Below are 27,332 nucleotides of genomic sequence, written 5' to 3'. Positions count from 1 at the left end.
GTATTGCCACAGTGCCATATAGTGACAAATTTTGTAATATTTTTTCCAATAAATGGCGAGTGCGTTCTTTAATGTATCTGTTGTCCAAATTTCTCTTCAGTACGAGCCTTAGAACTCGCTCCAGAGCCTTCTACATTAGGGATACTTTAATTTTAACAACCCTGTATTTGTTCACATAGTTTAATATTTTTTGTAGTCTGTAGCTTCTAAACACGAAAGTGGTCTAAATATAATATACAAGTATAAGCATACAGGATACAGTATATATATATATACACTTAGTAATCACTGAAATTGAATACCTCATCTGTAATGGACTATGCTGTATAGTTTGCAGTATGAAAAGCCAAACAGCTTCAGTGTGTATTGCATCTGGTCCTGCAAGTGAGTGATCAAGTACCAGTTGTGGGACATGGATGTAATAAAGGTATCACAGAGCTTCAAAAGGGCATGATTGTGGGAGCTCATGCATGAGGTACTTCCATATTGGAAAAGCATGTCTTGTGTTGCTCATGGCCCACTGTGCTTAAGGTGTACAATGGACAAACCATTTGTGCCAACAGTTGTAAAGTATCATGTAAGGTGGATGTTCACGGTGAGTGAAGGATGCAGCACCCTGTACTTTGTGCAGCACATGGGGTTAATAGCAGGTCGCTGTGCAAGAGTTGACATCACAATACAATATGGGGAATGCAAGAACAATATCCCAAAAAACGATGTGGTGCACAGTCAAATGACCCAAGAGGCATCCTCTCCTCACCACTGATCATTGCCGATGTCAAATGCTGTGGTGTCGACATGGTGGTTGGACACTGGAGGCTTTCAAACATGTGCTGGTCAGATTAGCCCAAATACTTTATGAAACGTGCTGACCAATGCCTTCATGTGTGGTGCAACAACTTGGCAGGTGCACATGGTCTCCTAAGAGCTGCTGGTAGATCTCGCCAGTGAAAAGTTGGTCCATATGTACCAGGGTCCCAGTTCTTGCAAGCAAAATATGCCCTATATTAAGCAACCACTGCCACCTGCCTGGTTGCATTCGTTTTCAGATATAAATGGGACCTTCCAAGACAATAATGCACCATGTCATCATGCATGCACTATGCACAACTGGTTTCAGGAACACAGTGAAGATATCACCCATCTTGATTGGCCTCCAAATTTGCCTGACCTCAATCTAATTGAACACCTGTAGGATGTTTTGGAAAAGGAAGCAAGGCATATGGACAAGCAACCATCATTTATTTTGACTTGGGAAAGCAAGGCTTTCCAAAACCCAAAAATTCTGACTTATGTAATTTTTCTTGAGCAGGTGCAATAAAGACACTCAGTCATCACTGGGTATATTATAAAAGTGGTCTGTATCTGAAAAAAAAAAAAAAAAAAATTGAGAAATATTGGTTTAGAAGACAAAATGGAACCAGACTTCATTGAGATTCAAAATGAGACCACATATATTTATAAAATAAATTACTGTAACAATTTTCATTTATTTCTGTCGATTTGTTGTCTCGTAATTTTTTTTTTATAACAGTTTGGTCTTTATAATATAATACTTTATAATATAATATAACTATAATCTTTATAATTATAATTATTTACAATTATAATCTTTATTAAGTAACATAGTAGCATAATGACTTCAGGTAAGATACGTAAACAGGAAATAAGTATGGTCTTTAAAAATTAACAGAATTTATAAAATAACATAAGCAGTCATACAGAAACACTGGAATCTGCAAAGTTAGAGCTTGATCTCTGAGATAATTGATCAAAGGATGGGGAAATATGCATATCTATAAGAATTCCATTGATGGTTTGACTCCGTTGTAGATTTAGATATTCATTACTTACAAATAAATTATAAAAGTTTTGTCAAAATAGGCCATGTGGCTTTTAACTATTTCAAAGAGATGAAATATCATTTGTTGGCTCAGGTGAAATCTGAGCCAGAAAAAGGTATTTCATCCCACTGAAGTAACTAAATGGGCATATTATTTGACAAACAGCAATTCAATATGCAGTTCCTCTTCGTTTTCTCAATAAAAAATTTATTATAAAATTTCTTAATGATATATTTTAAGAATGGTTTTCATTCCCTTTTAGTTTTGTACAGAATTTATTGAGATGCTACTGCGATATCAGTTGGGCACTTCCTCTGCTTATCATCGTCTTCATCTGTTGTACTGAAAATCAAGAGAAATTTTTGGAAACTTATCCTGCAACTGGTTAATAAGAATTTATTATGAGAGAATTTGTGTTCATCTAATGAAATTATGATTCAAGTAATAATAATTATTAGCATTCATTATCAGATTATATCGGTCAAAGTAACACTTGCACACATCTCAAGAATTCTTATTTGTTGCAACAACAATTGATACTGGCAAGATGTTTGGAAGGCAGTGACATTTCAAATGAGTGGAAAATCATGCTAAGGGAAACAGGCTAACTTTGAGGGATGTTTCAGGGTAATAAATCATATAATAACACAGTCATAGCAATGTATATAGTAATGTAAGGAGTGCTGTCATAATAGGGCTAATGGAAACATGGTGTCATCTGTCATCCAAAAATAAGGGATGAATGTATTAGGACGGATAGGTATGACAGAAGGGGTAGTGGGTTTATGAATCTTATCAAAAGTAGCCTGAGCATTTCGATTTTAGGAAAGGTGTAGCTCTACTGATGAATATGGGGGATGGCCCAAGATTTCAGATTATGAAAAAAAAAAAAAAAAACAAAGGGAACAAGTTTTATTCAAGGAAACTCTAACCAAGAAAGATGAGAGTTCAGTAAATTGAAGTATTTAGAAAGTGGACACCTGTGTAGAAACCTGATTGATATGTTTAAGGTTTTAAATGGATTGAGTATGAAGGGCATTTGAAAAGTTTGTAAGTATGAAGGGTTCATCTGAAAAGTCTGGCAAGACCACTTTTCAACACTGTTCCCTTTGTAGTCAGTACACTTTTTGTCACTTATGCTGCAATGCACTAATTCCAGCTACAAAGAAAGTTTTCTCCCGGGTCTCCAAGGATGCATCTATTGCAGAAATGATGTCGCTGTCAGTGGGAAAATGAATGCCAACCAGGTACTTTTTCAAATTAGAAAATAGGTGAAAGTCTAATGGCGCTATGGGTGAATATGGGGGATGGTCCAAGATTTCAAATCAGCATTCAGGCAGTGCAGCAATGGCAATGACAGACTTGTGAGCAGCACATTGTCCTGATGGGACAAGACTACTTTGCTGAGATTTCCTTGGCATTTGTCTTTGTTTTCATGCAAATTGCCTCAAAAGGTCTGTGTAAAATGCCCCATGACTCTCTGATCTTTTTGAAAATAAGCCACCAGCAATGCTCCATCAGCATTGATTGCAAGAAACTAATGCCAACAATTGTCAGCAGAATCAATCTGGCTTTCTTTGGAGGAGGAATAAGAGCTTTGTTTCCACTGTTTGGACTGCTCCTTTGTCACTGGCTGAAAATGATGGAACCATGTCTCATCCATGGTTATAAACCATGAAATGATATTTGCTGCTGGATCTGCTTGAAAACAATATAAATTTAAATATAAAGTTCACTTGAAAACTCTTGCGTATTTTTCATCTGCTATCAACAACTTTGGGACTCATTGTACTGACACCTTTCTCATAGTGAAAACACCTCTGTTATTATGGGGTACACACATTCAGATGAGATGCCCAAGACACTGACAGTGTACCAAAATGTCACTCATCACCAGATCATGCACAATGTCAGCAACAACCAGAATGATGGCCATTTCAGTTTTTTCACAGCATGGGTCATTTCAGGTTCTCCCTTCCTTGTTTAAGTTGCGCCACTTCTTAACCACAGAACAGAAAGGGGCATCCTTCCCTAATGTTCTAATCAAATCCTCATGAACTGTCTTTAGCACTGGTCCCAAATACTGGACGACCGTACAGTGACTGATTTTGTCTATCTTTCCTCATTCTCACAAATTTGTTGAATTCAGCACCTGTAATTAAAAAAAAAAAAGATGTTATTAAAACTGCATAGAACTTGGTGGGTTACTATCTGAAGAGTTACACATTAAGTACAGAAATTTTTAATACTGTACAACTACTCTTTAATACTCAGACCATGCACTTTTCAAATGCCCCTCGTCAATAACTAAATGATGTGGCATCTTTACTCTTTCTGAAATGACATACATAGGATGGAACATAAATGTAAATTGGAAAAAGATGGCTGTGGCATAGATGTGTATAAATCAGCTCTCAGCCAAAGTAACTGTGGTGGTTAGTCTAAATAAATTTTGAAAAGTACTGAAAAATTATTATAAGGGATGGGCAAATGAAGTGGGTAATTTTTTTTCTTTTTATTGATAATGTATTAGTTTTCTTCCTTGCATCATTTTGCAACTACTAATACTAAGATAGAAAGAAAGCAAATACAAAAAAATAAAAAATAATATTAACAGCAGATATTTTCAAAAGTCAGTGTAAAATAATATTCCATGACGTAGTTTTAAGTTCAGGGAGGAAGTACTTAGAGAACTAGCTGCAGGCAACGATATGAACCAGGCTGCATGCAGGCTGTGTCTGTATATTACACCTTTAATCCAACTTTTTAGTCCAATAAAAAAAAGCACGAATCTTAAAATTAAGCTCTGTGCTGCTTTAATTACATAATCATTTGACCACAATTTAGTCCCATTTATCATTTCTTCAGTTGTGGGAAAAGATAACAGTAAGAGGGATCTAAATCTAGGGAACACACAACATTGGATCAACTGGAAGCCTTTCTTTTAATTTTTACTTTGCTCTATGTAAGAGTCATGAATGGGCATATTGTGCTGAATTAACAGAACAATATGATTCCTTCTCCCACCTTCAGTAATCTGTCTTAAATGTCCCTTTATTAACCGAGAAAAAAATTATGCTAGGAGCATTTCAGAGGACCACTCAGCCATGAACGTTTTGTTCATAGTAATTACAAATGCCACTGTTCTATGGACTGTTGTTTTATTTCAGGATGACACAGTCAAGTTTTGTATATGGTTACAATTTGAATTTGATCCAAAACACTCTGCTTCATCTCCTTCAAAATCAGCTAGACTGGTGAAATGCTTCGGATTGTCACTCACACATCTGGAGATCCAGTTTTCCCATGTCTAAATTAATGACAATTGTGAAACGTTTTGCATCTCAGTTATCTTTCTTTCTGAGTCCATTTCAACAATAAAAACTTTATTGATCTTTCCTAGATATGTAAGAGGGATGAGATTCCTCTGGCACATTTCTTACCATATAAAATCTGTCCACCCCCTTTGAAATGTGAGACCATTAACATTTTATGGTTAAATAAGAAGGGCAATGTTCATTTAATGTTTCTGACATCCCTTCATTCACGTTTTTGGAAGAAATTCTCTTCACAAAGAGATTGATAGCTTCCCACTCATTATTTTGGAATTGCATTGACACAATGTTTCCAATGTTACCTGAAAACAAGAAATATTTATTAATAGTGAACAAAATTTGGTACATTTATACAGAAAGGTTGAAATTTTAATATATTGCAACTATATATAATACATATATGTATTATATATTGAAAGACAACTAAGACCAAAAATTGAAAGATAACTAAAACCTATCAAAAGTTGAAAACTGGAAAACTCGCCTAACTACTGAGAAACGTCTGACTAAACTGGAAGAGCTGTTACATATGTGTGTATAAACCGTGCACTAGTCACAGTTCTGTATTGACATAGTCCATAATGATTTTATCATTACCTTAGCATATTACTGTGCACATCTGGCACTGCTTGATAAAGATGAAAGCTAACAAAACTGTTCATGAAGTGCAACAGAAATGAAGGCAGTTGTTTTTTTTTTCCATTTAGTCACAACAACTGATTCATCTGCTGTTTTGAACAAATGATCACAAATTTTTAGATGAAATCAAAATGGAAAAACCATTTTGAATCTGAAAATGTACAAACATCATTATTTTATACTTTGAAGTAGGCAAAAGTATATAATAATAATTTCATACAATGGCAGTCATTTTCTCTAAATAATATAACGAAGACTTTTTTAAATGCTTATGCCAGGCAATTAAAGAAAAGTAACATGCATACTCAAAAGGAATTCTCTATAACAGTGATCCAACTCATAGCTCAAAAAGTGAATTTCTAAGGAACACAGCTATGAAATTTTGTCATCTATCTCTTCCTTCAATATTCGAAGTACTTCAGACTTTTTATTCTTTCGGAGCTGAGAACCATCTCACAAAGATTTTGCCACTGCAACGATTAGACGCAATATTTAAATCTTTAATAAAAAATGTGATGCCCCAATCACAAACTAATTACTAATAGTTACTACTTTATCTGGCTTCTACAAGGGCTGTCAATAAAAAATTATTTTTTTTTACAACATACCTTTATTAATCATCCATACTTTGATGATCTTTTTCAAAGTAGTTCCCATTTCTTGAAATGCATTTACTCCAATGTTTTTTTCCATTCTTTAAAAATATGGTGGAAGCCATTTTTGACATGGTTTCAGAATTGCCTCAATTTCTTTACAACTTCTGATGGCTGGAAACATTTTCCTCGTAGCTGCTTTAACTCTGTAAATAAAAAAAATTAAAAAAATTGCAGGGTGCAAGGTCAGGGCTGTACGGTGGATATGGAACACATTTGACATTAATGCTGGCTAAGTACTCAACGACATTATGGGAAAGTGAAAATCTTGCATTTTCGTGATGCAGCATCCACCCACTGTGTGCAGTTATGGTCATTTGAGACAAATGCAATCCTGCAAAGTGTGCAGCACAGTTCTGTAATAAGGTCCCGTAACAGTTGTATGATGTGGCACAACATGGTGGTAAACAATTCTGTGAATGTCAAAAGAAGAGAGGACCATAACCGTTTCTGAAGAAGCCATAAATTTTACTTTTTTTTCAGCACTGGTGATGATGTAGACTTCCAAACAAAGTATTGTTGCTTTTTACTCTCTGGGTCTCATCTGCCATTAATCACCTTATGCAGAGCCTCACCATCTTCGGTAACCACTCGTTGCAGCTCCTGACAAATCTCTATGCAAACTTCCTGTTGTTCAGGTGTGAGTAGTCTTTAAACCCAGTATGCACAAACACATGTCATATGCAAATGGTGATATAGATTACCATGCATGCTTCCTACTAATATTTTGAACATCTCTGCCAGTTGCCTTACTGTTATACGATGATCTTCTCTCATGATTAGAGATGCAGTGTTTATGGTTTCTGTGGTGACGGCAGTGGCTGGAGCTCCAGGCTCACCAAATTTTGTGATTGAATAATATCCATCTTTCAGCATTCTAAACCACCTGTGAGCTGTGCTATATAGAAGTGCAGATTCACAACAAGCCTCCTTTAACATTTCATATGCTTCAGCTGACGTTTTCTTGAGATGGAAATAAAATTTGAGAGCAGCATACTGTTCCTCATGTGTTATGTCCATTGTTATGTAGGCAAACCTGAACAGGCATAAACTTGACCGACCACCAAGGTCACACCATGCACATGAGTCAACTGCACAGTTGCTATATGATGCAGCTTGGTTTGGTCTTAAATTCTGCAGCTCAGCTAGAAATAGTAAGTATACAGTTGTTCATGAAAAATTACGATCATTCATTATTGAACAGCCCTTGTATGTTATACAACAAGTATATTTATGTAACACAAAATTTTCAAAGCAACTGAAGGAACTAACTCAGTATCACTGGATGGAAGATCCCCAGGCTGAACCCTCTTAAAGGACTCTTCTCTATCTTCTTCATCTTCTGATGATGACGATGATGGTGGTAAATCAATCAATCCTGGAATATGATGAACAAGAATATATCACTGTCAATTTCCTCCTTATCCCTATCACTAATTTACAAAATACTTTATACATCCAAATATCTTCATAAAAGTACAATTAAATTCAGAAAAATCACTCGATTTATCTGTCTTTACCATGGCTGATACCCTATATATTTGTTCATACAGCAATAATTAAAGACAAACATGTGTTTGTCTTTAATTATTGCAGTATGAACAAATTTGTTTGTCTTTAATTATTGCAGTATGGAATTTCCCAGCCCCATAGGCCTGTTTGAAGATATATTTGTTCATTATAATTTTAATTTCAAGAGATCTTTTGTAATTAGTAATATATCTCATGAAAATTCAGAGACTCATATTTATCTAAATATTCGACAAGCCTATTCAGGACAAAGTTCAAGCCTTGTAAGGTAGTAATTAAAATCATATACTTAATTAAGTATTTATATTTTAATATACTTTGTATTTTTAATATAGTTTATATTTTAATATACATTTTTAAAATACTTTGTAATTTAAAATAATTAAGCATTTAACTATCATTTAAAAAGAATGTTTTCAAATATATGGTACTGCACTTTCTTAATGAAAGGGAAGAAGATTATTATTGTCCTAGCCTGCAGCTCAGGCAGTTAAATTAGTCATATCTCTACTTTCACACAAGTAATTAATGTAACCTAACCCCTTTTATTTATTAATTTTTATTAACTGTTATTAATGAAAAAAAAAAAAAAAGTTCTATCCATACTTTTTTGGAAGTGGGGGGGGGGTAGTAAGCCTTTGTCTTACACAGTCTTCTAAACGCTTAATCCCAAAGTTTGTTTTAGACGTTTAGTGATATTTCTTTTTATATACTGGCAAATGGCTTTCAGTCAGTTCATAGTTAAAATTACAAATGTGTACAATTATTTCATATAATACAAACAGCAATCACCTAATCCATTTTTTAATTTGCAAGGATGGTTGCTCTTTTGGCTTCATCAAGAATCATTAAACTGATTTTATTCTAAATTCTAACACAAATCTATTTAGGTTTGAAATCTCCATCAAAATGTTATTTTGTTACTCTTTCCTGCTACTCCATGGAAGAATGTCCTTTCCATATTCTACTTCTGAGAAGCTGACAACCATTCTTCCTGTAGTTTCTGAAATTCTGTAATCCATCAAACACTTACTGTACACATTTTTAAAGTTCAATTTAATTTAATACTGCAAATAATAATTTCAAGTTTGGAAAAATTTATTACGAGGAGGGAGGATCTAAGTATTTGCAATGTACAGCTATGCTGTTAGGGTAGAAATGTCCAGGATATCATGGTAGTTGGCACCATTTGTCGCTACACATATAAAACTAAGAGTTCGAAATCAAAGCACATTGACTAGACCATATTATTATATTAACTTCACTATAGGTCTTAGTGAAACTGTTCTATAAGCATTTGCATTATCTGGCTGCATCTGTCTGATGTGTAGACTGTAACATGATTCATCATAGAAAAATTATCATTTGCCACTTTTATATTGTCCATTGCTTCTATTTTATTAATCATTAACCAAATGGAGTTTAGTGATGAGCAGCCAGTGCACAGATTCACAACCATACTATTCCATCTTATTCAATCAGCCAAACAGCTATCCTCTCTAAGACATATTTCTCTTGTGAACTTGACAAGAGTGGCTTCATAGTTCCTTGTAACATGTTTCATCTGCTGATAGGCTATGATAAGAATCATCAATAGCTGTTAGTCAAACTGAGTAAACTGCAGTATTACTGTCTTCTGCTATCTTCCTAGTATACACCTCTTTAGAAGTGGTGGGGGGGTCTAAGTGTCCAGACCACTGAATTACACTCACTAAATTACATAACTTTCAGCAATCAACATAAGATAGAGGTGGATAATTGCTAAATAAATACTTTTTACATTTAGAACATAATTTTTGGTTCATTCACATTTTTTTATTTTTTATTATTTTGTAACATCTACAAATTCCAGTTGGAATTTGTAGTCTGCCTTTAATTTCTTAAAGAATTAAAGGAATAATCTGCCTTTAATTTCTTACAAAGAATTACAGATTATTCTCAGACAGATCATGGTACTTTTTCTGTACCACAAAAGGTCCAAGAATAATCTGTAATTCTTTAAGAAATTAAAGGCAGATTATTCTCCATTCAGATTTAATGCTCATTATTTCACCAATTTCCATTTCATTATATACCAGCACATCTTTGCTAAAAGAATATTTAAAGAACTTCAGTTGCTGCGAACTTGACCAGGATCTGATTAATGTGCCTATATTGTGGAAACCACTTATATATTCAGTCTCTTGAATAAACATAAGATGAAAGTTGTTTTCTAATTTTAAATATTATAAATATATGTATTATAAATGTTTCGGCAAGACCATAAGTATGTTTTATGAATGTCCATAAAGCAAGTAATAAATATGATATATTTATTTATTAAACTTGAAGGAGAATTCATTCTGGATTTCATTCTTGGATAAATAGTTTTAATAATTTAATGTGAAATTTAAATGATATTCCAAGAAAATGTGAATAAATTCAAGCAAAAGAGAACTAGAGACATGAATGTCATTTGCAAATTTCATTATTTCATGAAATTTCATGAAATTATTTATCATCATTCCCAACATGTAGCATGTTGGGAATGATGATAAATAGCTTGCTTTTCATTTCTCCCAGAGTGTGTAGATTATTGTTGTAGGCACATAACTCTTCTTTGACAAGAAGCTAATGGTGAAAAATCTTGTGAGTGAGGGGGGGGAGGCATTTTAAAATTAAAATTTTAAAATTATGCAATTTCTGAACAAGACAGATAACTTGGCCATAGATAGCCAGGAAGTGAGTCTTTGTGCTATCCTGCTGAAACCACACTTTAATAATTTCCTTCTTGGTGAGGGTGTCCCAGGATTCATGGGCTATGTTAATGCTACTGAGAGGTTATGGTCTCCGTGAAAAAGATAGCCCAAAGTACATTACACTCCAATCCTCACAGGGTGTTTGGGCATTTCACATGTGCAGTATGGGGGATTCTCTGTACACCACAGACAAGATTCTTGAGCAGACAAAAATCAAGCCTCTTCAAAGAAGAAAACCAGTCTAGTATCTGAGGGACTTCATCCACTTTTTCAGTAACTATGCATGACATGCACTTTACATGGAATTTCCTCATGCTGCACGGTAACTGGCATGTAATATTCCCTTTAGTTGTGCAAGCATCCATGGTAACTTACATGAACTTGCTGCCATGCAAGTTCTTCCCAAACTATGTTAAATATCCCTCAGTGAGTATTTGGAAGAGGCTATGAGTAGAAAACTTACTCCTTGTGCATATAATAGTTGAACTTTCTGGTCACTAGCCACAACTTCTGCCCATCTATAATTCTACCTCTGTTACAACCTGATGGCTCTACTGCATCCTCAATAAAATATTTCTGACTTTAAGCATCCTATTTTTCTTCTAACTATTGTATAGATGATCTTGGTAAATCATTTCCTGCTATACCAAACATACATACTCTGCTTAATGCTTCTTTCAGTCTTCCAACATAAATAATGACAAAGCAAATGACTAACCTAACCTGCATTACACTTAAGGTGCATTAGCAAATAGCAATATTTCATTATTTATAATAATAAAAAAAAAAAAAAGTAAAGACTTGTGTGCAAATCGAGAATATTGCATTTCTGCACATCCATTACATTGCCCATTATTCCTCTCAACAGGGCATGGTGACAAACATAATATCTAGTGCTTCAGCTGTAACATTATGGTATATGGATAGCTGGCTATGTGATATGTATGAAAACAAGTTAGGTAATATACACAGTATATTACATTTCAAACACATTCAATTTTTTTCTTAAATTAATTGAAATTTTTTTCTTTTCTTTGTTTAACAGAAGTGAAAAGTAAATATAGTTATCTCCTTATTAATTAATTACTAAGATTACAGCTTCACAGAACACTAAATAAAAATCTATAGTTTTACACTCTACACTTAACTATTCAGTTTAATTATAACTGTATATTTATTACTGTTCTCTCATATACTCTTAAGTCTCTTTTCTCTTTCTACATATGTACTCTTCACAAGCAATGCCATATTCATGAGTTTAGCATTAGCATTAGTAGAGGCATATGATGCAAGAAAGCAAGCTTATGCAGCATCAGCCAAAAAAAAAAAAAAAAAAAAAAAAAAATGCTCCCATTTCACCCCTCCATTCATTCCAAATACCTGTCCAGCTCAGCTTTAAATTCATTTAGGCTATCAACTTCCATAACAAAGGATGGAAGTCTGTTCCACCAACCAACTACCCACTGGCTAAAGGCAAACTTCCGCACATCTATTCTACATCTGTCTTTCCTCAATTTGAATTTATGCCCTCTCGGGTGATTATTCTGAGCAAGAGGAAGAATCCCATCAGCATTGAGCATGCTCAAACCATTCAAGGCTTTATACACTTCAATCAGATCATCTCGCAGGTGCCTAGTCTCCAGACACTGTAATTTGCAAAACTTAAGCCTTTCTTCGCAAGAGCAATCCTTTGTTCCATTCACTAATCTTGTTGCCCTTCTCTGTACTCGTTCCAGCAGCTCTACATCATTCTTGAAATGAGGCCTCCAGACCTGTATACAGTACTCAAGGTGTGGCCTGACCATTGCCTTATACAAGGGGATAATCATCTCCTTATCCCTTCTAGAACATTCCTGTATATCATTGACAAGACACAATGAGCTACTCTTGCAGACCGTCTGCACTGCTCAGAAAACTTCATATCTGCCTGTACAATTACCACCAGGTCCTTTTCGTTCTCTACCACTGTCAGTGTAGTACCACTGAGTTGATACGTTACTCTGGGGTTACTGCTTCCCATATGTAGTACTTTACATTTGTCAATGTTAAACTTCTTTTGCCACCTCTCAGCCCATCTGCTCAACTTTTACATAAAAATACATGCAAAGTTAACAATATTGCATTAAAATTATATTTAATCTATGAATTTGTTTTTTACAAGCTGTTGTTGTTGTTGTTGTTGTTGTTTTTGGTTTTTAGGAGCATTAGCAACTAAGGCCATATTGCTCCGGGATATGCGATGGTCATTCCCTGACCTTTCTGCATCCTCCGTATTTGGTGGTGACAGGCTCGAATCCCGGTCTAATCAAGAAGCATGTGCTACGCACTGCTGCTCCTTCCCACCTGGCTATGGAGGTGCCATTTTTTACAAGCAAATTGCATAGAAAAAAGCATAATAATTGCCAGATTTCTATTTCTCAAATTTTAGAAATTAGATTACAACAGTTTTTCATTATTCATCATGTGAAAGAGTGGAAAGCAGCCAATAATAAACCATTGTCTAATCATGAGAGCAATATTTTTATTCAAGCTTTATAACCAAAAATGTGAATTACAAAAATTATAGCAGGTTTTGTTTTGATATAGTATCAAAAAAAAAAAAAAAAACTTAGTATATCACTTTATAAATAGGACAAAAAACTGGGCTACACATCCAGTATGCCCAGTTTTTTGAATACCACATGAACACTGGCCAAATATGGTGAGTTACAGAGAAACTTTTTTTTTATGTGTATACAATAAAAAATTATAAATGAAAAAAGAAAATTGTCAATGCCTTTTTCCTATGCCATTTTATGATTTAAAGTTTAGTCTGAACGTTGAACATTTTTGATATACTTGTCCACTTAGCCACCACCTTCAGAGCTCTTTCACCAAGAACAAAACTGATTTTAAATTCCACTTAAAAGCTGGAACATCAAACAATAATTTAAAATTCATGTTTACTTACCTTTCTGAGCAAGGTTTTCAAGTTTTATTTTTTCTAAATAAGCTTCCTGAGCTTCTATAATGTCTGATCCTTTTTCACAATTACTATAAATGTCAAGGAGTTCATGATTTAAGTTTAGAAAACTATTTCCCCACTTGAATTTCTTTAAATATGATTCTCCAAGCTCCTTATAGCCTAATACAATGAAAATAACATTAAAGTTAACGTACTGCAAGATAATATATATTTTATCACTTACTGAAATTAATGCAAATGACTAGAATAGTATTAGAATTCATAAAATGAAAAATCTGTGTTAATTTATGAATATTATTAATGATTTTGAATTAAATTTGCCTTATGGTGTAAGTGACATCTTTATGCTAAAAAAAATTGGTTGAAAGCATATATTACTTTGTGTGTATATAAAACTTGGTATATCTTTTACATCACACTTTATGTCATACAGCAATGTGGCTAAATGGCTTAATCCTCCATTGTACTTCTGCCAGTTTTTTTTTTTTTTTTTTTTGGATGACTCGAAGTCACACTGCAGAAGCATTTATACAAACAGATGTAGCTTTGAAATCTCTTACCCCGATGATAGCATTTTGCAACGTAAGTATGATAAAGATTTCGATCAGTTTCTTTACAAAATAATGACAAGTCAATTTTTCAACAACAGTAAATTTCCTTCTGCATGCTTGTCTTCCACTAATGAATAATATGCATGGATGTGTAATAATGCAATTGGGCAGGAAAGGGCAGATTCAATTTGAAAAGTTTTGGCAATATGGAGTCACTGAGTTGGTTGATTGGAGGGAGAGAGACTTCTTGATGCATTGGCTGCAAGGGTAATAAGGTGCCAGTTCAAAAACTGAAAACAAATATTATTCAGGGAGATGGGCTCCTTCCTTTGCTTATGATTGGCTGACCAGAGCCACAACTGAAGAGGCCTTTAAAGAATTCCTTTAGTTGCTGGATTTGAATCCAGACCTCTCTATATGAATAACAAGTGGTGAACCCAATATACTCACAATAGAGGGCTAAAGCCACCAAGTATAGATTACACCAATTGACTAAATCACCACGCATCAGTAGGCGACTCCGTAGCCAGGTGGGAAGGAGCAGCAGTGCATAGCACACGCTTCTTGATTAGACCAGGGTTCGAACCCGTCACCACCAAATACGGAGGACGCGGAAAGGTCAGGGAATAACCACCGCATATTCCGGAGCAATATGGCCTTAGTTGCTAATGCTCCTAAAAACCAAACAACAACAACCACGCATCAGTAAAATGAGTGGATTTTCACAAAAGCAATTTCTTCCTTTAATAATACACTGCCAATAAAAATACCTGTCAAATAGTCAATGGATAAATTTTTAACAATAACATTTAATTATTACAAATTACTATTTGGGTACAAAAAAAGCATTACATTCTTTATATTGCTTTTGAATGCCAAATTAATGTTTCCTCTTTTATAGTCAATTCAGATAGTTGCTAAAAAAAAAATAAACAAATAAAATTAGACAAAGACTATTGGAGTTTTATTTTTCCTACTTTTTTTCCTAATATAATCCTTTTCGATTAAATTAAAAAAGCTCAAATATGTGTACTACCAGAAAATAATCCAGTATAAACATTTTGTAATGAGTAGTCCTTTGATAAATGCACAAGTTACCAGCCAGAAGACATGCAATTAATTTGAAAGGCAAGCCAACTAAAAATTCAAATATTATTTAAACTATTCAACCTATTGCAAAATATCTTTATTCACTTTACCATTTATACCTCCATTTCATATGTCACTACAACCATCTAGTTACTACTCTTCTATTCTTTCTTGGTGGTTGCATATACCACTCTTTTATAACAAAAGAACTTTCACAAAACATCTTTGAACATTTCTCGAATGGAATGTACTGGAATCTGTTATTTATAGCCTAGTAATCTCTGCTGCATGCATGCACACATATACCTAATCATCACAGGATATCTATAAACACCTTGGATGTGTTGAAAATTTCACTGTTTCTAACATTACTAATTGACATTTTTTTAACAAAACATCCTAACAAGAAAAGTGTGCCTATTTGTCAAAATACAGTCGAACTTAGTTATAACGAGCATTAAGGGACTGACAAAATTTTCTCGTTATAACCGTTACTTGCTATATCAGTGATAGCAGAGATGGGGGAACCCCTGGGGCCGTTAGACAATGAACACTTTATATCAGTGATGAGTCAAATCTACCTCCTATTTTTTAAATTCTCAATAACTTGATAAAAAGATATTCAAAAAACAAGAGAAATATTAGAGAGAAAAAAATAATATAGGTATATACCTACATATTATTTGTATTAATATGCTTGTATAAAGTACAATACACTTAATACCAAACACAATTTATTTCTCTGTAATTAAAAACAATACTATTTAATAATAAACAATTTCAATTAGTCTATTTATGCATCTTAAAATTGATGTTTGTTTTAAAGATTTTACTTTTACATTTCTTAAGTTTCCCTTTAAAACACTCAACACTTTAAAAGTCTCATTACTTGCCTCAGTTCCTTCGAAAAAATTGACTAATGTGTTCACTGCACCTTGAGCACTGATTTTGATTCACTTTCACTTGTCATCATGTCACTATCATCGTTATTGTCTTTATTGAAAACAGCATTTACAATGTCACTCACTGTAGGAAGACCACTAGTTAACAAGTTGTCATCAACTCATACAAATCCATCGATGTTATCTGTATTAAACCTACAACATTGTTACGTAGCAACCATTTGGATAATGATAAGCTGTTTTCTTTGTTTCCATCATCTTCATCTACAATTGAAAATTTAATTTGAATTTAATTTCGATTCCTTGAAGCAATTTGATATGGTTGTCAAAGTAACATTGTTCTACACATCATTCAATCATTCAGTACTGATATAGACTAGGCAAGTTTCTGTTCTCTTTGACTGATCAGATATAGAACTAGAAATCTTTTATAAAATCCTTTCAAACTCTTGAGTATACCTACATCCACTGGTTGTAAAATTGATGTCGCATTGGGAGGCAGAAACACCAGCTTAATGTTGAACAAACTTTGAATCTAGGGATGTGCAGGATAGTTATCAACTAACGATAAAATATTTTTCTTCTTTTTGAATAGCTCCTTATTCCAATCATTTATGTATTGCTGAAAAATATCCGAAGTCATCAAAACTTTCTTGTTTGCAGTGTAATCCACAGGAAGTTTCCTTATGTGTTTGAAACACCGAGGTTTCAATGATTTTCCAATAACAAACAAGTTTGGTTTTTTTTTTTATCAGTTCCTGTCATATTTGCGTATACGAGCACCATCAAGCAAGTCTGATTTTTTTCCACCATTTTTCCCCTTTGAATTTAAATGTATTGTCAGGCATAAAATTATAAAAAAAAACCTGTTTCGTCGGCATTGTAGATGTCTTCATCATTGAAATCTTTCCTGATTTCTGCCTAAACATGGTCAATCCATTCATTTGCCATTATTGGATCCGCAGATTGAGATTCTCCACTAATTTTTGCACAAACGATGTTATGTCGGTTTTTAAATTGATCCAGCCACCCGTTGTTACATACAAAATTATTGCGTCCAAATTGTTTATCAAATTTTTCTGCTTAAGCCTTCAAGATCGGACTGTCTACTGAAAACCAGCTTTTCTTTCTGTAGTGAACCATTGAAGCAGTGCTTCATCAACATTTGTAACCTTGCACTTTCTACATTTTTTTTTTTCAGTTATGTTCTTTTCCAGTGCCGATATGTAAACATCTTTATTCTTCCACAATGTCGATACACTTGAAGAAGACAAAGAAAACTTTTACACACTTCAACATTTTTTGCACCACGTTCTAACTCACAAATAATTTTGACTTTTTTGCAAATCAAAAGACACTTTCACTTGTTAGTAGATATGTTTCTGAAGGAAGGGTTTGCTTCTAACTGATTTTACTTTAAAATTATAAAGTGATCTGCATACAAATTTCATAGAAGCCCAAAATGCATACAACATTCTTAGAAGTCCTTAAATGCATACAAGGTTTTTAGAAGTCCCATTTCCAAAATTCTTAGAAGTCCAGAAATAAATTTATGGTTCAGTAAATACAAGACAATTTGTAAATAGGGTAATGCGACAAGCGGAACGGCAATGCACTATTGTATAGCCCACGTCCCTGGAAGGATAAGGTCATAAATTGGCCAATAATCCAATGCAGATGGTCATAGAGATAAGTCGCTTTTTCATTTTCATCTATTCTAAGAGTTGGGTTTTTTTGACTACCCGAATGTTTGCATAGTTACCAAAATTTGTTCAGCATATCCGTGTAGTATGCTCGTTATAACATTGAGGGATTGTATGAGAATATGCATAAATTAAAATCATTATGGCCTTTTGCTCATTACAGCCATGATCTCGTTATTTCCGTGCTCGTTATAACCAAGTTCGACAGTACTTAATAAAACCCTTCAGTGATGTTGCAACTTGAAAGGGAAAAAAAAAAAAAAAACCTACAAGTTTCAATATCACTGAGATGTTTAAGAAGGTTTTTAAGGTATACAAGAGTAACAAAACATATAAAAATAAAAAATTCAACATTTTTTTATAAATCTGTTTTTCAAAATGAATACTTAAGATGGTACAGCCATCTTAATTATTCTCATAATTAACTTCAACCTTTATAACTTTGGTTGCAAATAATTGTAAAACTAAGTCCATCATTCTTTTTCATATTTCCCTCCAAATGTTTCATTCCACTCCTATTCCAGACTGTCACAGCTCCCACCCCCTTCTAAGAGCCAATCAGATAGTGCAATTGTGAAGCAAAGGGTAAACAACTTACTGAAACTACATGCAAAGTACAAAAAGAATTCTGAAGCCAGTAAGTAATTCAATCAGGTAAATAATTTAGTTTCCCCAGTAGATTTCATAGTTAAAACCATAAAATAAGTAAAGTGATACCCTCATTTAATTAATATGGAATAACAAAAGAAATAGTTTATACATTGTTTTGCTTAAAACAACACTATTTAATTACAGATGTAAAAAAAAAAACTGAGCATAATTAAATTAAAACCTGTCTAAAAACAATTTTATTTAAACTTTATCTGATGAATGATTTTAAGGACTGGATACATATTGTGCTTGATGTGAGTAACATAAATATTTTAATATTTATAATCAGTATAATCACCTGTTAAGTAAAATACAGCAGCAAGAGCTTCAACACACGATAACTGACACGGTCGACCATAATTGATTGGATTTGCTGCTACTAAATATGGCAAAAGCCTTAAATGTTGACCACGCATTTTAGAAAATGGAGTTTCTTCCAGTCTAGCCCAAGAACAATCTACCACTGCAACACCATGATGCTCTACTATGGACCTGTAAAATAAATATTATGCTGTCATCAGTTATGACATGCCACAATTAAAATGTCTAAACTATACAAATTCATAACTATCTGGGTAAGAAGAATATTAACAGTGAATATATGTGTAAAAATTATCTGATTCATGTACACACATTAAAAAATAAAGCGAACAATATAGTCACATAGCTCTAAATTAGACATAAATTTAGAAATATATAATGCACATTTTAATAACTGTTTCATTCTTCTTAATAACAATACATATTGAAATAACCTTTGCAAGTCTTAACATGTTAATTGCTGCCATAATGTTGATGAAAAATTAATTCCTGGAGGCATCTTTTCAAAGATATAACAATAATATGATCACTACTACACCATAACCTATTAAAAAAAAAAATGGGTCCACCAGGCCATCTAGGTTCATTTTCTGTTAAAGAATATGCTGTCTATGACATAAACATTGTGACTTGCTGCCTGATTCTAATAAAAAAAAAAAAAAGTGAGACACAAATGTTACCTTATAGCAATTAAGATGTCAAAGAAAATTGTGTAGTTCTCTTGAAAATATAAGGGCTGTTCAAGAAAGACAGAAAATTATTTTTTTCTTGTTTTAAATTGGAAAACTGGTTACTTCTGAAAACTCTTACCATCATTTGTTTTCATACTTAGTAATAATTCATGACAAGCATCACCCACCTCTCTCTCTCTCTCTCTCTCTCTCTCTCTCTCTCTCTCTCTCTCTCACAATTAACTTTGTTTTCAAATTCATTGCAGACATAAAAGAACAAGCAGCTCTGAAGTTTTACAGTTTATATTTTTATGTACTGTGGCCTTTCCTACCACTGAGGTCAGTTTGACCTCAGTGGTAGGAAAGGCCACAGTACATAAAAGCTTTACCTCTTCATGACACTATACTATTTAGGCATGAAGTTTGTTCTTATTTGTATTTCAAACAGGTTCTAATCTGTTAACTGCACTCTCCAAACTAATAATAAAACAGTAGAAGTATTTATAAGTAAACTTATCTTAACAAACAAAACTGTTCTGTGTTGCATATCCTGGGTTCTGAAATATATGCAAACAGGCCAGAATTTTCTAATCTCTTTAGTCTGAATTAATCAGTATTAGTAAGGCCGAAATTATATAAAGAAGTAGACTTTTCTGCATCTTAAAAAAAAAAAAAGGTACCATTCTCATAAGGTAATCACCCAATTCCATTTTAAACTTTAGGAGATCCTGTCTTCTGATATACTATACATACATTGCGTTTTTCAAAATTTATGATGAAGGAAAATCGTTTTTCAAAATTTATGTTAAAATTTTTAAATTAATTTTTGATTGTTTTCAATTGATTTTTTACTGTAATCATTTTGCATTAATCTTATATTTGTTTTAATTTCTGGAGAGTATCATATGGAAGTGTGTTATGTAGCATACTGAGATAAATTTCTCTTACTCTTCTACATACATACCTTCTAGTGTTTTTCATATGTATACATCAATTTGTACTTGCTGCTAATCTGATCATTCTTTGAATCAGCTCTAGAAGTTCTGGTGTGAATTTTTTTTTTTTTTTTTTTTTTTTAAGTTGTGGTCTCCAGCATGTGGTATCCTGTCCATGACGTCCTACTTGCAAAGGGCCTGTAAATAATGGACAGAATACCACATGCCTTCCTACCCACCTGTTTATACTGAATAGGATAAACAGGTGGGTAGGAAGGAAGGCTTGTGATATCCTGTCCAAGGCATTGGAAAATTTCATGTCTGCTTGAATCATAAGCCCAAAGTATCATCCTGAACCATTTAGTCCCCCTCCCAAGACAAATACTGAGATTTTGCTATATTAACAACCATTTAAGACCAATAATTTAGGTGATTTTCTATTATGAATGCATCCATTATAAAAGGAAATTACAGACAAGAATAAAACTGTATGATATAGTACATTTCAGTATCATAGTTTGTATAACACTGAAACATACCATTTTAGTATACAGATTGTATGATGCTAAATGGCACATTTTCCAATTTAAATAAACTACTAAAGCCAATGTATTAGATAAAAATTAGTTGTAGGTAAAATGAGTATAGAGAGAGCCAACCTTAGATTTGTAGCTGCATAAGCACCACAAGTTTAAAAACACCTTAAGCATTTCTGAATTTATAAAAAGTAAAACAAGAAACAATGATTAAAGAAACATACCTGTCATCTGGACTGACACATTTAGTGGCCACAGGGCTAAGAATAATGCCATTGAATCTCTGACCAAGACGTAATGTTTTCACTAGACCAAGACGATGTAATTTTCTTCCTGAGCATTTCTTTGGATCACAATGTCCCAAGTCCCACATTGAAACAGGAAATGGAATCTCAACTTCATAATTAAAATCCTCTGGTAACTGCAGCCTTTCTGCATCAAAGAAAAGTAACTCTTAAATCTGTGATGTTAATAATAATTCTTAAATACAAAATTAACCTAATTTAATAACTAGAAAATGCATTCACATTATATAATGTATGATATAACAGCAACTAAAAAAAGCATATTAACCCAATGGTAATAGCAAGTAACTTAACAGGTGATCCTCAGAAATAATGTTCATGCATTAAATGATCATAAGTGATTAAAAATATGAAATTGTTTCTGCCCTACTAAATACAGTCAAACTTTTAAAGTTTTTGAAGTGATTTTTTTTTTTTTTTTTTATGTATATAGTTGTTTAAAAAAACTGCACACAAGAACCTGTCAAGGAACTGCCATCATTTTTGCAAATATTGGCTTACCCCTAATTGCAAAAAACACAATGGTGCTACACCTTATAAGTGATAAACTTTTAAATAAGGTTATAAACTTTCATTTCTGGAAAAGGTTTGGGTTTTTTAAATTCTGCTTGGAGCTCACACCAATATTTAACCTTTTCTTAATGGATATCAATACTTATTGTATGTTTTTTTTTTTAATCGCACAAAACTTTAAATGTGCATATGCATGTTTCTGCTTATTATTTGTATAAATTGATTGTAATAATTAAAAAAAAAAAACATTTAAAAACCACATAACATTTTAGAAAGTATCATTTACTTCTGATTTCCAACATTTCAAAAATTTATTTTGAATTTGGCACACTGTGAATCTTGTAAAATTTTAATGTTGCTAACTTCTAACAAAAAGAGAATAATAGTTTTTTTTGTTTATGAAAAACCGAAACATCAGAGGTATTAGAACCTATAGTACTTAGCACTGTGCATGGACTGAAGGTTGAGAACATGAAAGAAGATACTTGTTGATATTAGACTTGAATTTCTGCATATTGTAATTTTCAGAAAATACATAGGAAGGGAGGTTGATCTAGAAAACATAAGTTGAATGAATAAACGAGAAAGAAGAAAAGTTGGTTCTGTGAGCTAGAAGTTGGATAGTAAAAGGATGATACAGCATGTGTTTGGACTGCTTCGGAAGAGAGAGCAGGAATTATAGAAGCCATTTCAGAGGAACAGTGCCTATGGAAGTATCTATAGAATGGGCACACAATAGAAACAGAATGACTATGAGATAGAGTGAGAGACTCTTAGAGAAGAATCATTAATTAACCTAATTGCCTCTTTTGAATAGAATCTAGAAAACTGAGAGAAGTTTTGGGGACATTGCCCCAAATGTGGGAACAATATTCCATGGGAGAGCATATTTGTGATTTATATAGAGTAAACAGCTGTTTGGAAGAAAAGTAACACTCAGTTTATTGATTAAGGAATGCCCAGTTTTTAGATGCAGAGGAAACAATATTTGTAATTTGCTTATACCAAGAGAAATTAGAAGTCAGAGTAATCTCCAATAGAGATATATGATCTTACCTAGAAATCAGTGTGTCAGAATAAGCACAGAAGTAAAAGAATCTTTTTGCGAGATAATACAGGACTGAGTTTCGGAAGGATTGGAATTGGCTAAGTTTTCTTTGCCCCACTGGAATTTTTTTTTTTATAAAAACCCCAAACACGAGAGATACTGGAAACTATAGTACTTAGTATTGTGCATGGGTTGGAGGTTGACAAGATGAAAGAAGATATTTGTTGACATTAGACTTGAACTTCTGTAGACTGTAATTTTCAGGAAATACATATGAAGGAAAGTTGTTCCAGAAAACGGCAGTTGAATGAATAAATGAGGAAGACGAAAAGGTGGTTCTGTGGGTTTGAAGTTTGACAGTAAATGGATGTTGGCTGGTGACGGCACGTGTTTGGACTGTTTTAAAAGAGAGAGCGGGAATTATAGAAGCCAATTCAGAAGAACAATGCCCATGGAAGTATCTGTAGAAACGGCATGCAACAGAAACAGAATGTCTTTGAGACAGAGTGAGAGACTCTGTTAGAGATGAGTCATCAATTAACCTAATTGCCCTCTTCTGAATGGAATCTAGAAGTCTGAGAGAGGTTTTGGGGGTACCGTCCCAGATGTGGGAACAATATTCTATGGTAGGCCAGATTTGTGATTTGTACAGAGTGAACAGCTGTTTGGAAGAAAAGAAATGCCAAGAGCAAAAACAAGTTTTTTAGATGCAGAGGAAAATTACCTGGAGATCAGGATTTAAGGTACTGGTAGTGGATGTTTGAGAAGCTGTTTGTGCAGGGCAGAGTTTCTCAAACTAGAAAGTGGAATGCAATGTGCTATCATCAGAAAAACTTATGGATAGGATTTCAGGTCAATGGAAGAAGGTCATTAATATACAAGAGGTAAAGAGTGGAAGACAGAACTGAACCTTGGGTAACACCAGCATTAGTGGAGAAGTTAGAAGACATAGATCATATCTACCATCACCTGCAGTGAGTAGTCAGAGAGAAAACTGGATACACAATTACAAACAATAATATGGAAACTTATTTAGAAGACCTTTATGCCAAACACAATCAAAAGCCTTTGAAATGTCAAGAGCAACTTCTTTAGTTTCACCAAACGTTTTCATTGAATTTGTCCATACATGAAATAAGCCAGAATATTACCAATGAATCGACACTAACAGAACCAATACTGGCCTTCATTGATTAGATGGAAGGTTTCTAGATAAAGTAAGAGTAGGTGGTTAATTGATTTCTGCATTACTTTAGAAAGACTAGAAGTAAGTGCAAAGGAATGATAATTGGATGGGATGGATTTGTCACCCTTTTTAGGAACTGGCTGGATATAAACAAATTTCCAAGCAGAAGGGAAAACACCTTTGAAATAAGGAAGTGAAAAAAAGGCAACACGGAACAGGTGTAAGTTCAGGAGCACAGGTTTTGAGAACAAGTGAAGAAATATCATCAGAACCCAGAGCTTTCTTAGCATCAAGATTGTTCAAAATCTTTCTGAAATCCTTTAGAAGGGAAGACCACAGGAGGATTGAATGGAGTGCACCAGGAATGGTAGGAGGTGGTTTACCAAGATCACCAATACACGAGTTGGAAGAAAAGCAGGATAGCTTTATCATTGGTTGAAGTGACAATGGAACCATCTGTTCTCGAGAGAGAGGTGGGAATAGAAATAGGCAAAAGTTTCAGCCAATAGCTTTGGCAAGAGACCAGAATGTTCGACAACCATTTTGACAAGAAGCACTTCTACAATTTCAGTCGAAACTGAAGAGCAACACTTCTACAATTTCAGTAGAAATTGAAGAGGTCTTGGAATTGATTTATTATCAAGGCCATTATTTCAAAGGAGATCCATGTGGATAGCACATAAGCAAGCTCAATCATTCTGAATACCAGTTCATTCTCCAAACTTTCTAATCACCTTGTATTTTTTCAGATTATTCTCAAATGGTTAGGACAGAGGGAAATTTAACCAGTTAACTTTTAATAAAATCTTGTCTCATAAAAATGAATCTGCTTCACATATATTCAATGATAAGATTTAGATATCAATTTCTTTATGGAATAACATTTGTGGCAAACTTATTACATCTATACTTTCCTTAAAATTAAAAAAAAAAAAAAAAAAATTAGATTCGTGGCCCTGCTTTGACCTAGATAAAATTACCCAGTTGTTTTGCTATTAATTTTTATCACAGCTTTTTGGGAGGCCATTCTCCTGGATGGGCATAGTCGGTATTTCAATTTAATTACAAAGTGAAGTCCTCTGGTGCATTACAAACATCTCATTCACCTCGTGCATGCCTATTTTCAAAATAATTGTAGTTTATTTCCACAAAGACCTCCAATTTCAAAAATTCAATGGCAATAGCAACCTCACACCAGAGTGAGCCAAGCACACCTTCAAAGGTTACTGATCTAATACCACTATAGATTGTATCATGTAAAAATCATGTAGGATTGTATCATGTAAAATCTAGTTAGATATCCACACTTTAACATCAGTGGAGCAAGCTACAGAGAAAAGAAAAGAAAGTTTACATCTGGTCAGTGTACTGTCAACAATTCAAATAAAATGCCTCCCTCAGTGGACAGAGCTAACAGTCTAGCAAAATTTAAGGAACAGCTGAATCAGTACCTACTAAGAGGGGAAAAGTATGAGTGAATATTATTATTATTATTATTATTATTATTAGCCATATAGTGCAACCTGAGGCTTATGCTGCACCAGCCAAAAAAAAAAAAATTCTGAATTACCCTGAGAGAGACAGACAACAAGAGTCAGAAGTAGAAAGGAATCACCAAGAAAGAGAATGATGATATCCAGCACAAGCCTCAGGTTGCACTGAGGTGTGCCAGCCCATACTCACCAAATGTGAGCCCCTGGTGTTATAATCATGTGTACTTTTTTTTCATATATTTAAATATATTTATTTTTATTCATCTATTTTTTATTTTATACATATATTTAAATATATATAAATTTATTTATAAATTTAAATACAAATCTATATTTATTTATTCCATATATATATATATATATATATATATATATATATATATATAAATAAATGCGAATAATTAATTCTTTATGCAATTATCATTTTTCTCTTTCCATTTTATGACCCCCCCCACCCCTTCCTCAGTTTTGGGACTTAAAGTAGTTGCACCACAGGATGATAAGCACAATCCTTCTTCCACCTCAGCTTTCAATCTATTTCATATACAAAAAATGGAATACTTCTATGACACCATGTTCCTGTTAAGAGTTCTCACGAAGTTAATGGTGATTTTACCGGTATTAGCTGGTCGAGTGAGAAAGAGATATGGCAATCTCCCATACAGTGTGAGATAAGGGGCCGGATTTACACATAAGCTAATCAAGCTACAGCTTAGGGACTCACATTATAAGGGGCCTCGCTCTGTCTTAAAAAGTCCTTTTTTAATATTGTCACAGGTGAACTGTAAGAGAGAAAGGCCTCATACATATAGCTTAGTTCCACAAGTTTAAACCCGCTCTAGTGAGATACTTCTTTTGTCCTTATATTTCATATTTATTCTTTAATTTCGTAAATCAAATGTGACTCAGCACCAAACTATTCTAACGAGTACATTGTAAAAACAGTTCCTTTAAAGAAAGTACACATATTTGCATCACATATGACCACATACCCTCTTTTACGAAAGGATCCGAGTCGGCCTCTCCACAAATCCCTTCTTGCAAACTGTGTAACATTTGTTTCTTTTTTGCGCGGCCATCGGCATGCTTTTTATTACTATGCTTGCCTTTCTTTCCTCTGTTCATTACTAAAAGAAAAAATGTGTTAATTGTTAAATTATTTGATATTCGTATATCTAGATACACGCGTTAGTGAGGCAATAACATAAAAAAAAAGTGCGTTCAGCGCCCTCTACAATCAAGATTATGTGAATTCATGATAACAGAAATACAAACTATAATTATTATTAACTTATTATTATTAATAATAATAATAATAATAATAATAATAATAATAATAATAAGTTAATAATAATTTTTCTCCTTTACAGATTTTTTTCTGAGCAGTAATGGGTACAGGTACAGGTGTTCAGGATGCGGCTTTTTGGAGTTCCATGTAAGTGTTCCCTGAGCACTATTGATGCTAGGTTCTTATATAGACTGATTAGCACCATGCCGATGGGTGACACTGTGATCGGGGATGGTCATTACTTGTTTCATATGCCACATTTCTTTGACTTCCTGTCTTAGGTCTGTGTACTTCCTGATCTTTCCCTCGTAGGTTTTCTGGTGGTTGCTGATGTTGGACACAGCTATTTCAAACAAGTAGGTAGTCTTTTGCTTCTTGTCTATGAGTGTAGTCCTGGGTGATCACCCTGCATCGCACTGTAATGTGCTGCATTTTT

At 33.6% G+C, this 27,332-nt stretch overlaps 1 protein-coding gene across 2 annotated transcripts; it reads right to left on the bottom strand.

Moving 5' to 3' along the window:
* Positions 1 to 1,587: 1,587 nt before the first annotated feature.
* LOC150076703 (18S rRNA aminocarboxypropyltransferase) lies at positions 1,588 to 26,780 on the bottom strand. 2 transcript variants are annotated; one of them, XM_090385642.1, is made up of 6 exons: positions 26,601 to 26,780; positions 21,288 to 21,495; positions 18,899 to 19,092; positions 13,690 to 13,863; positions 7,744 to 7,849; positions 1,588 to 2,186 (listed from the first exon to the last, which is right to left on the bottom strand). In XM_090385642.1, exons 1-6 carry the CDS (start codon positions 26,731 to 26,733, stop codon positions 2,120 to 2,122), a joined length of 882 nt encoding a protein of 293 aa, XP_090241768.1. In that variant the 5' UTR covers positions 26,734 to 26,780; the 3' UTR covers positions 1,588 to 2,119. The 2 variants fall into 2 exon arrangements, with proteins under 2 accessions (XP_090241768.1, XP_090241769.1); XM_090385643.1 differs by having other exon boundaries at positions 21,288 to 21,491; positions 26,601 to 26,712.
* Between the last annotated feature and the right edge of the window lie 552 nt (positions 26,781 to 27,332).

This window comes from Mastigoproctus giganteus, chromosome 12, assembly GCF_048544385.1.
Source record: "Mastigoproctus giganteus isolate SK-2022 chromosome 12, ASM4854438v1, whole genome shotgun sequence".
NCBI lineage: Eukaryota > Metazoa > Arthropoda > Arachnida > Uropygi > Thelyphonidae > Mastigoproctus > Mastigoproctus giganteus.
This window is presented reverse-complemented; position numbering and strand designations above follow the sequence as displayed.

Bases quoted from the DNA above. Each gene is read 5' to 3' on its own strand.
- LOC150076703 (XM_090385642.1), bottom strand. From the start codon at position 26,733: ATGAACAGAGGAAAGAAAGGCAAGCATAGTAATAAAAAGCATGCCGAT. The intron at 7,850-13,689 runs GTAAGTAAACAT...ATCATATTCCAG, and splicing joins TGAAAACCTTGCTCAGAAAG to GATTGATTGATTTACCACCA. The intron at 2,187-7,743 runs GTTAGTTCCTTC...CTTGATTTTCAG, and splicing joins CTTCCATCCAGTGATACTGA to TACAACAGATGAAGACGATG.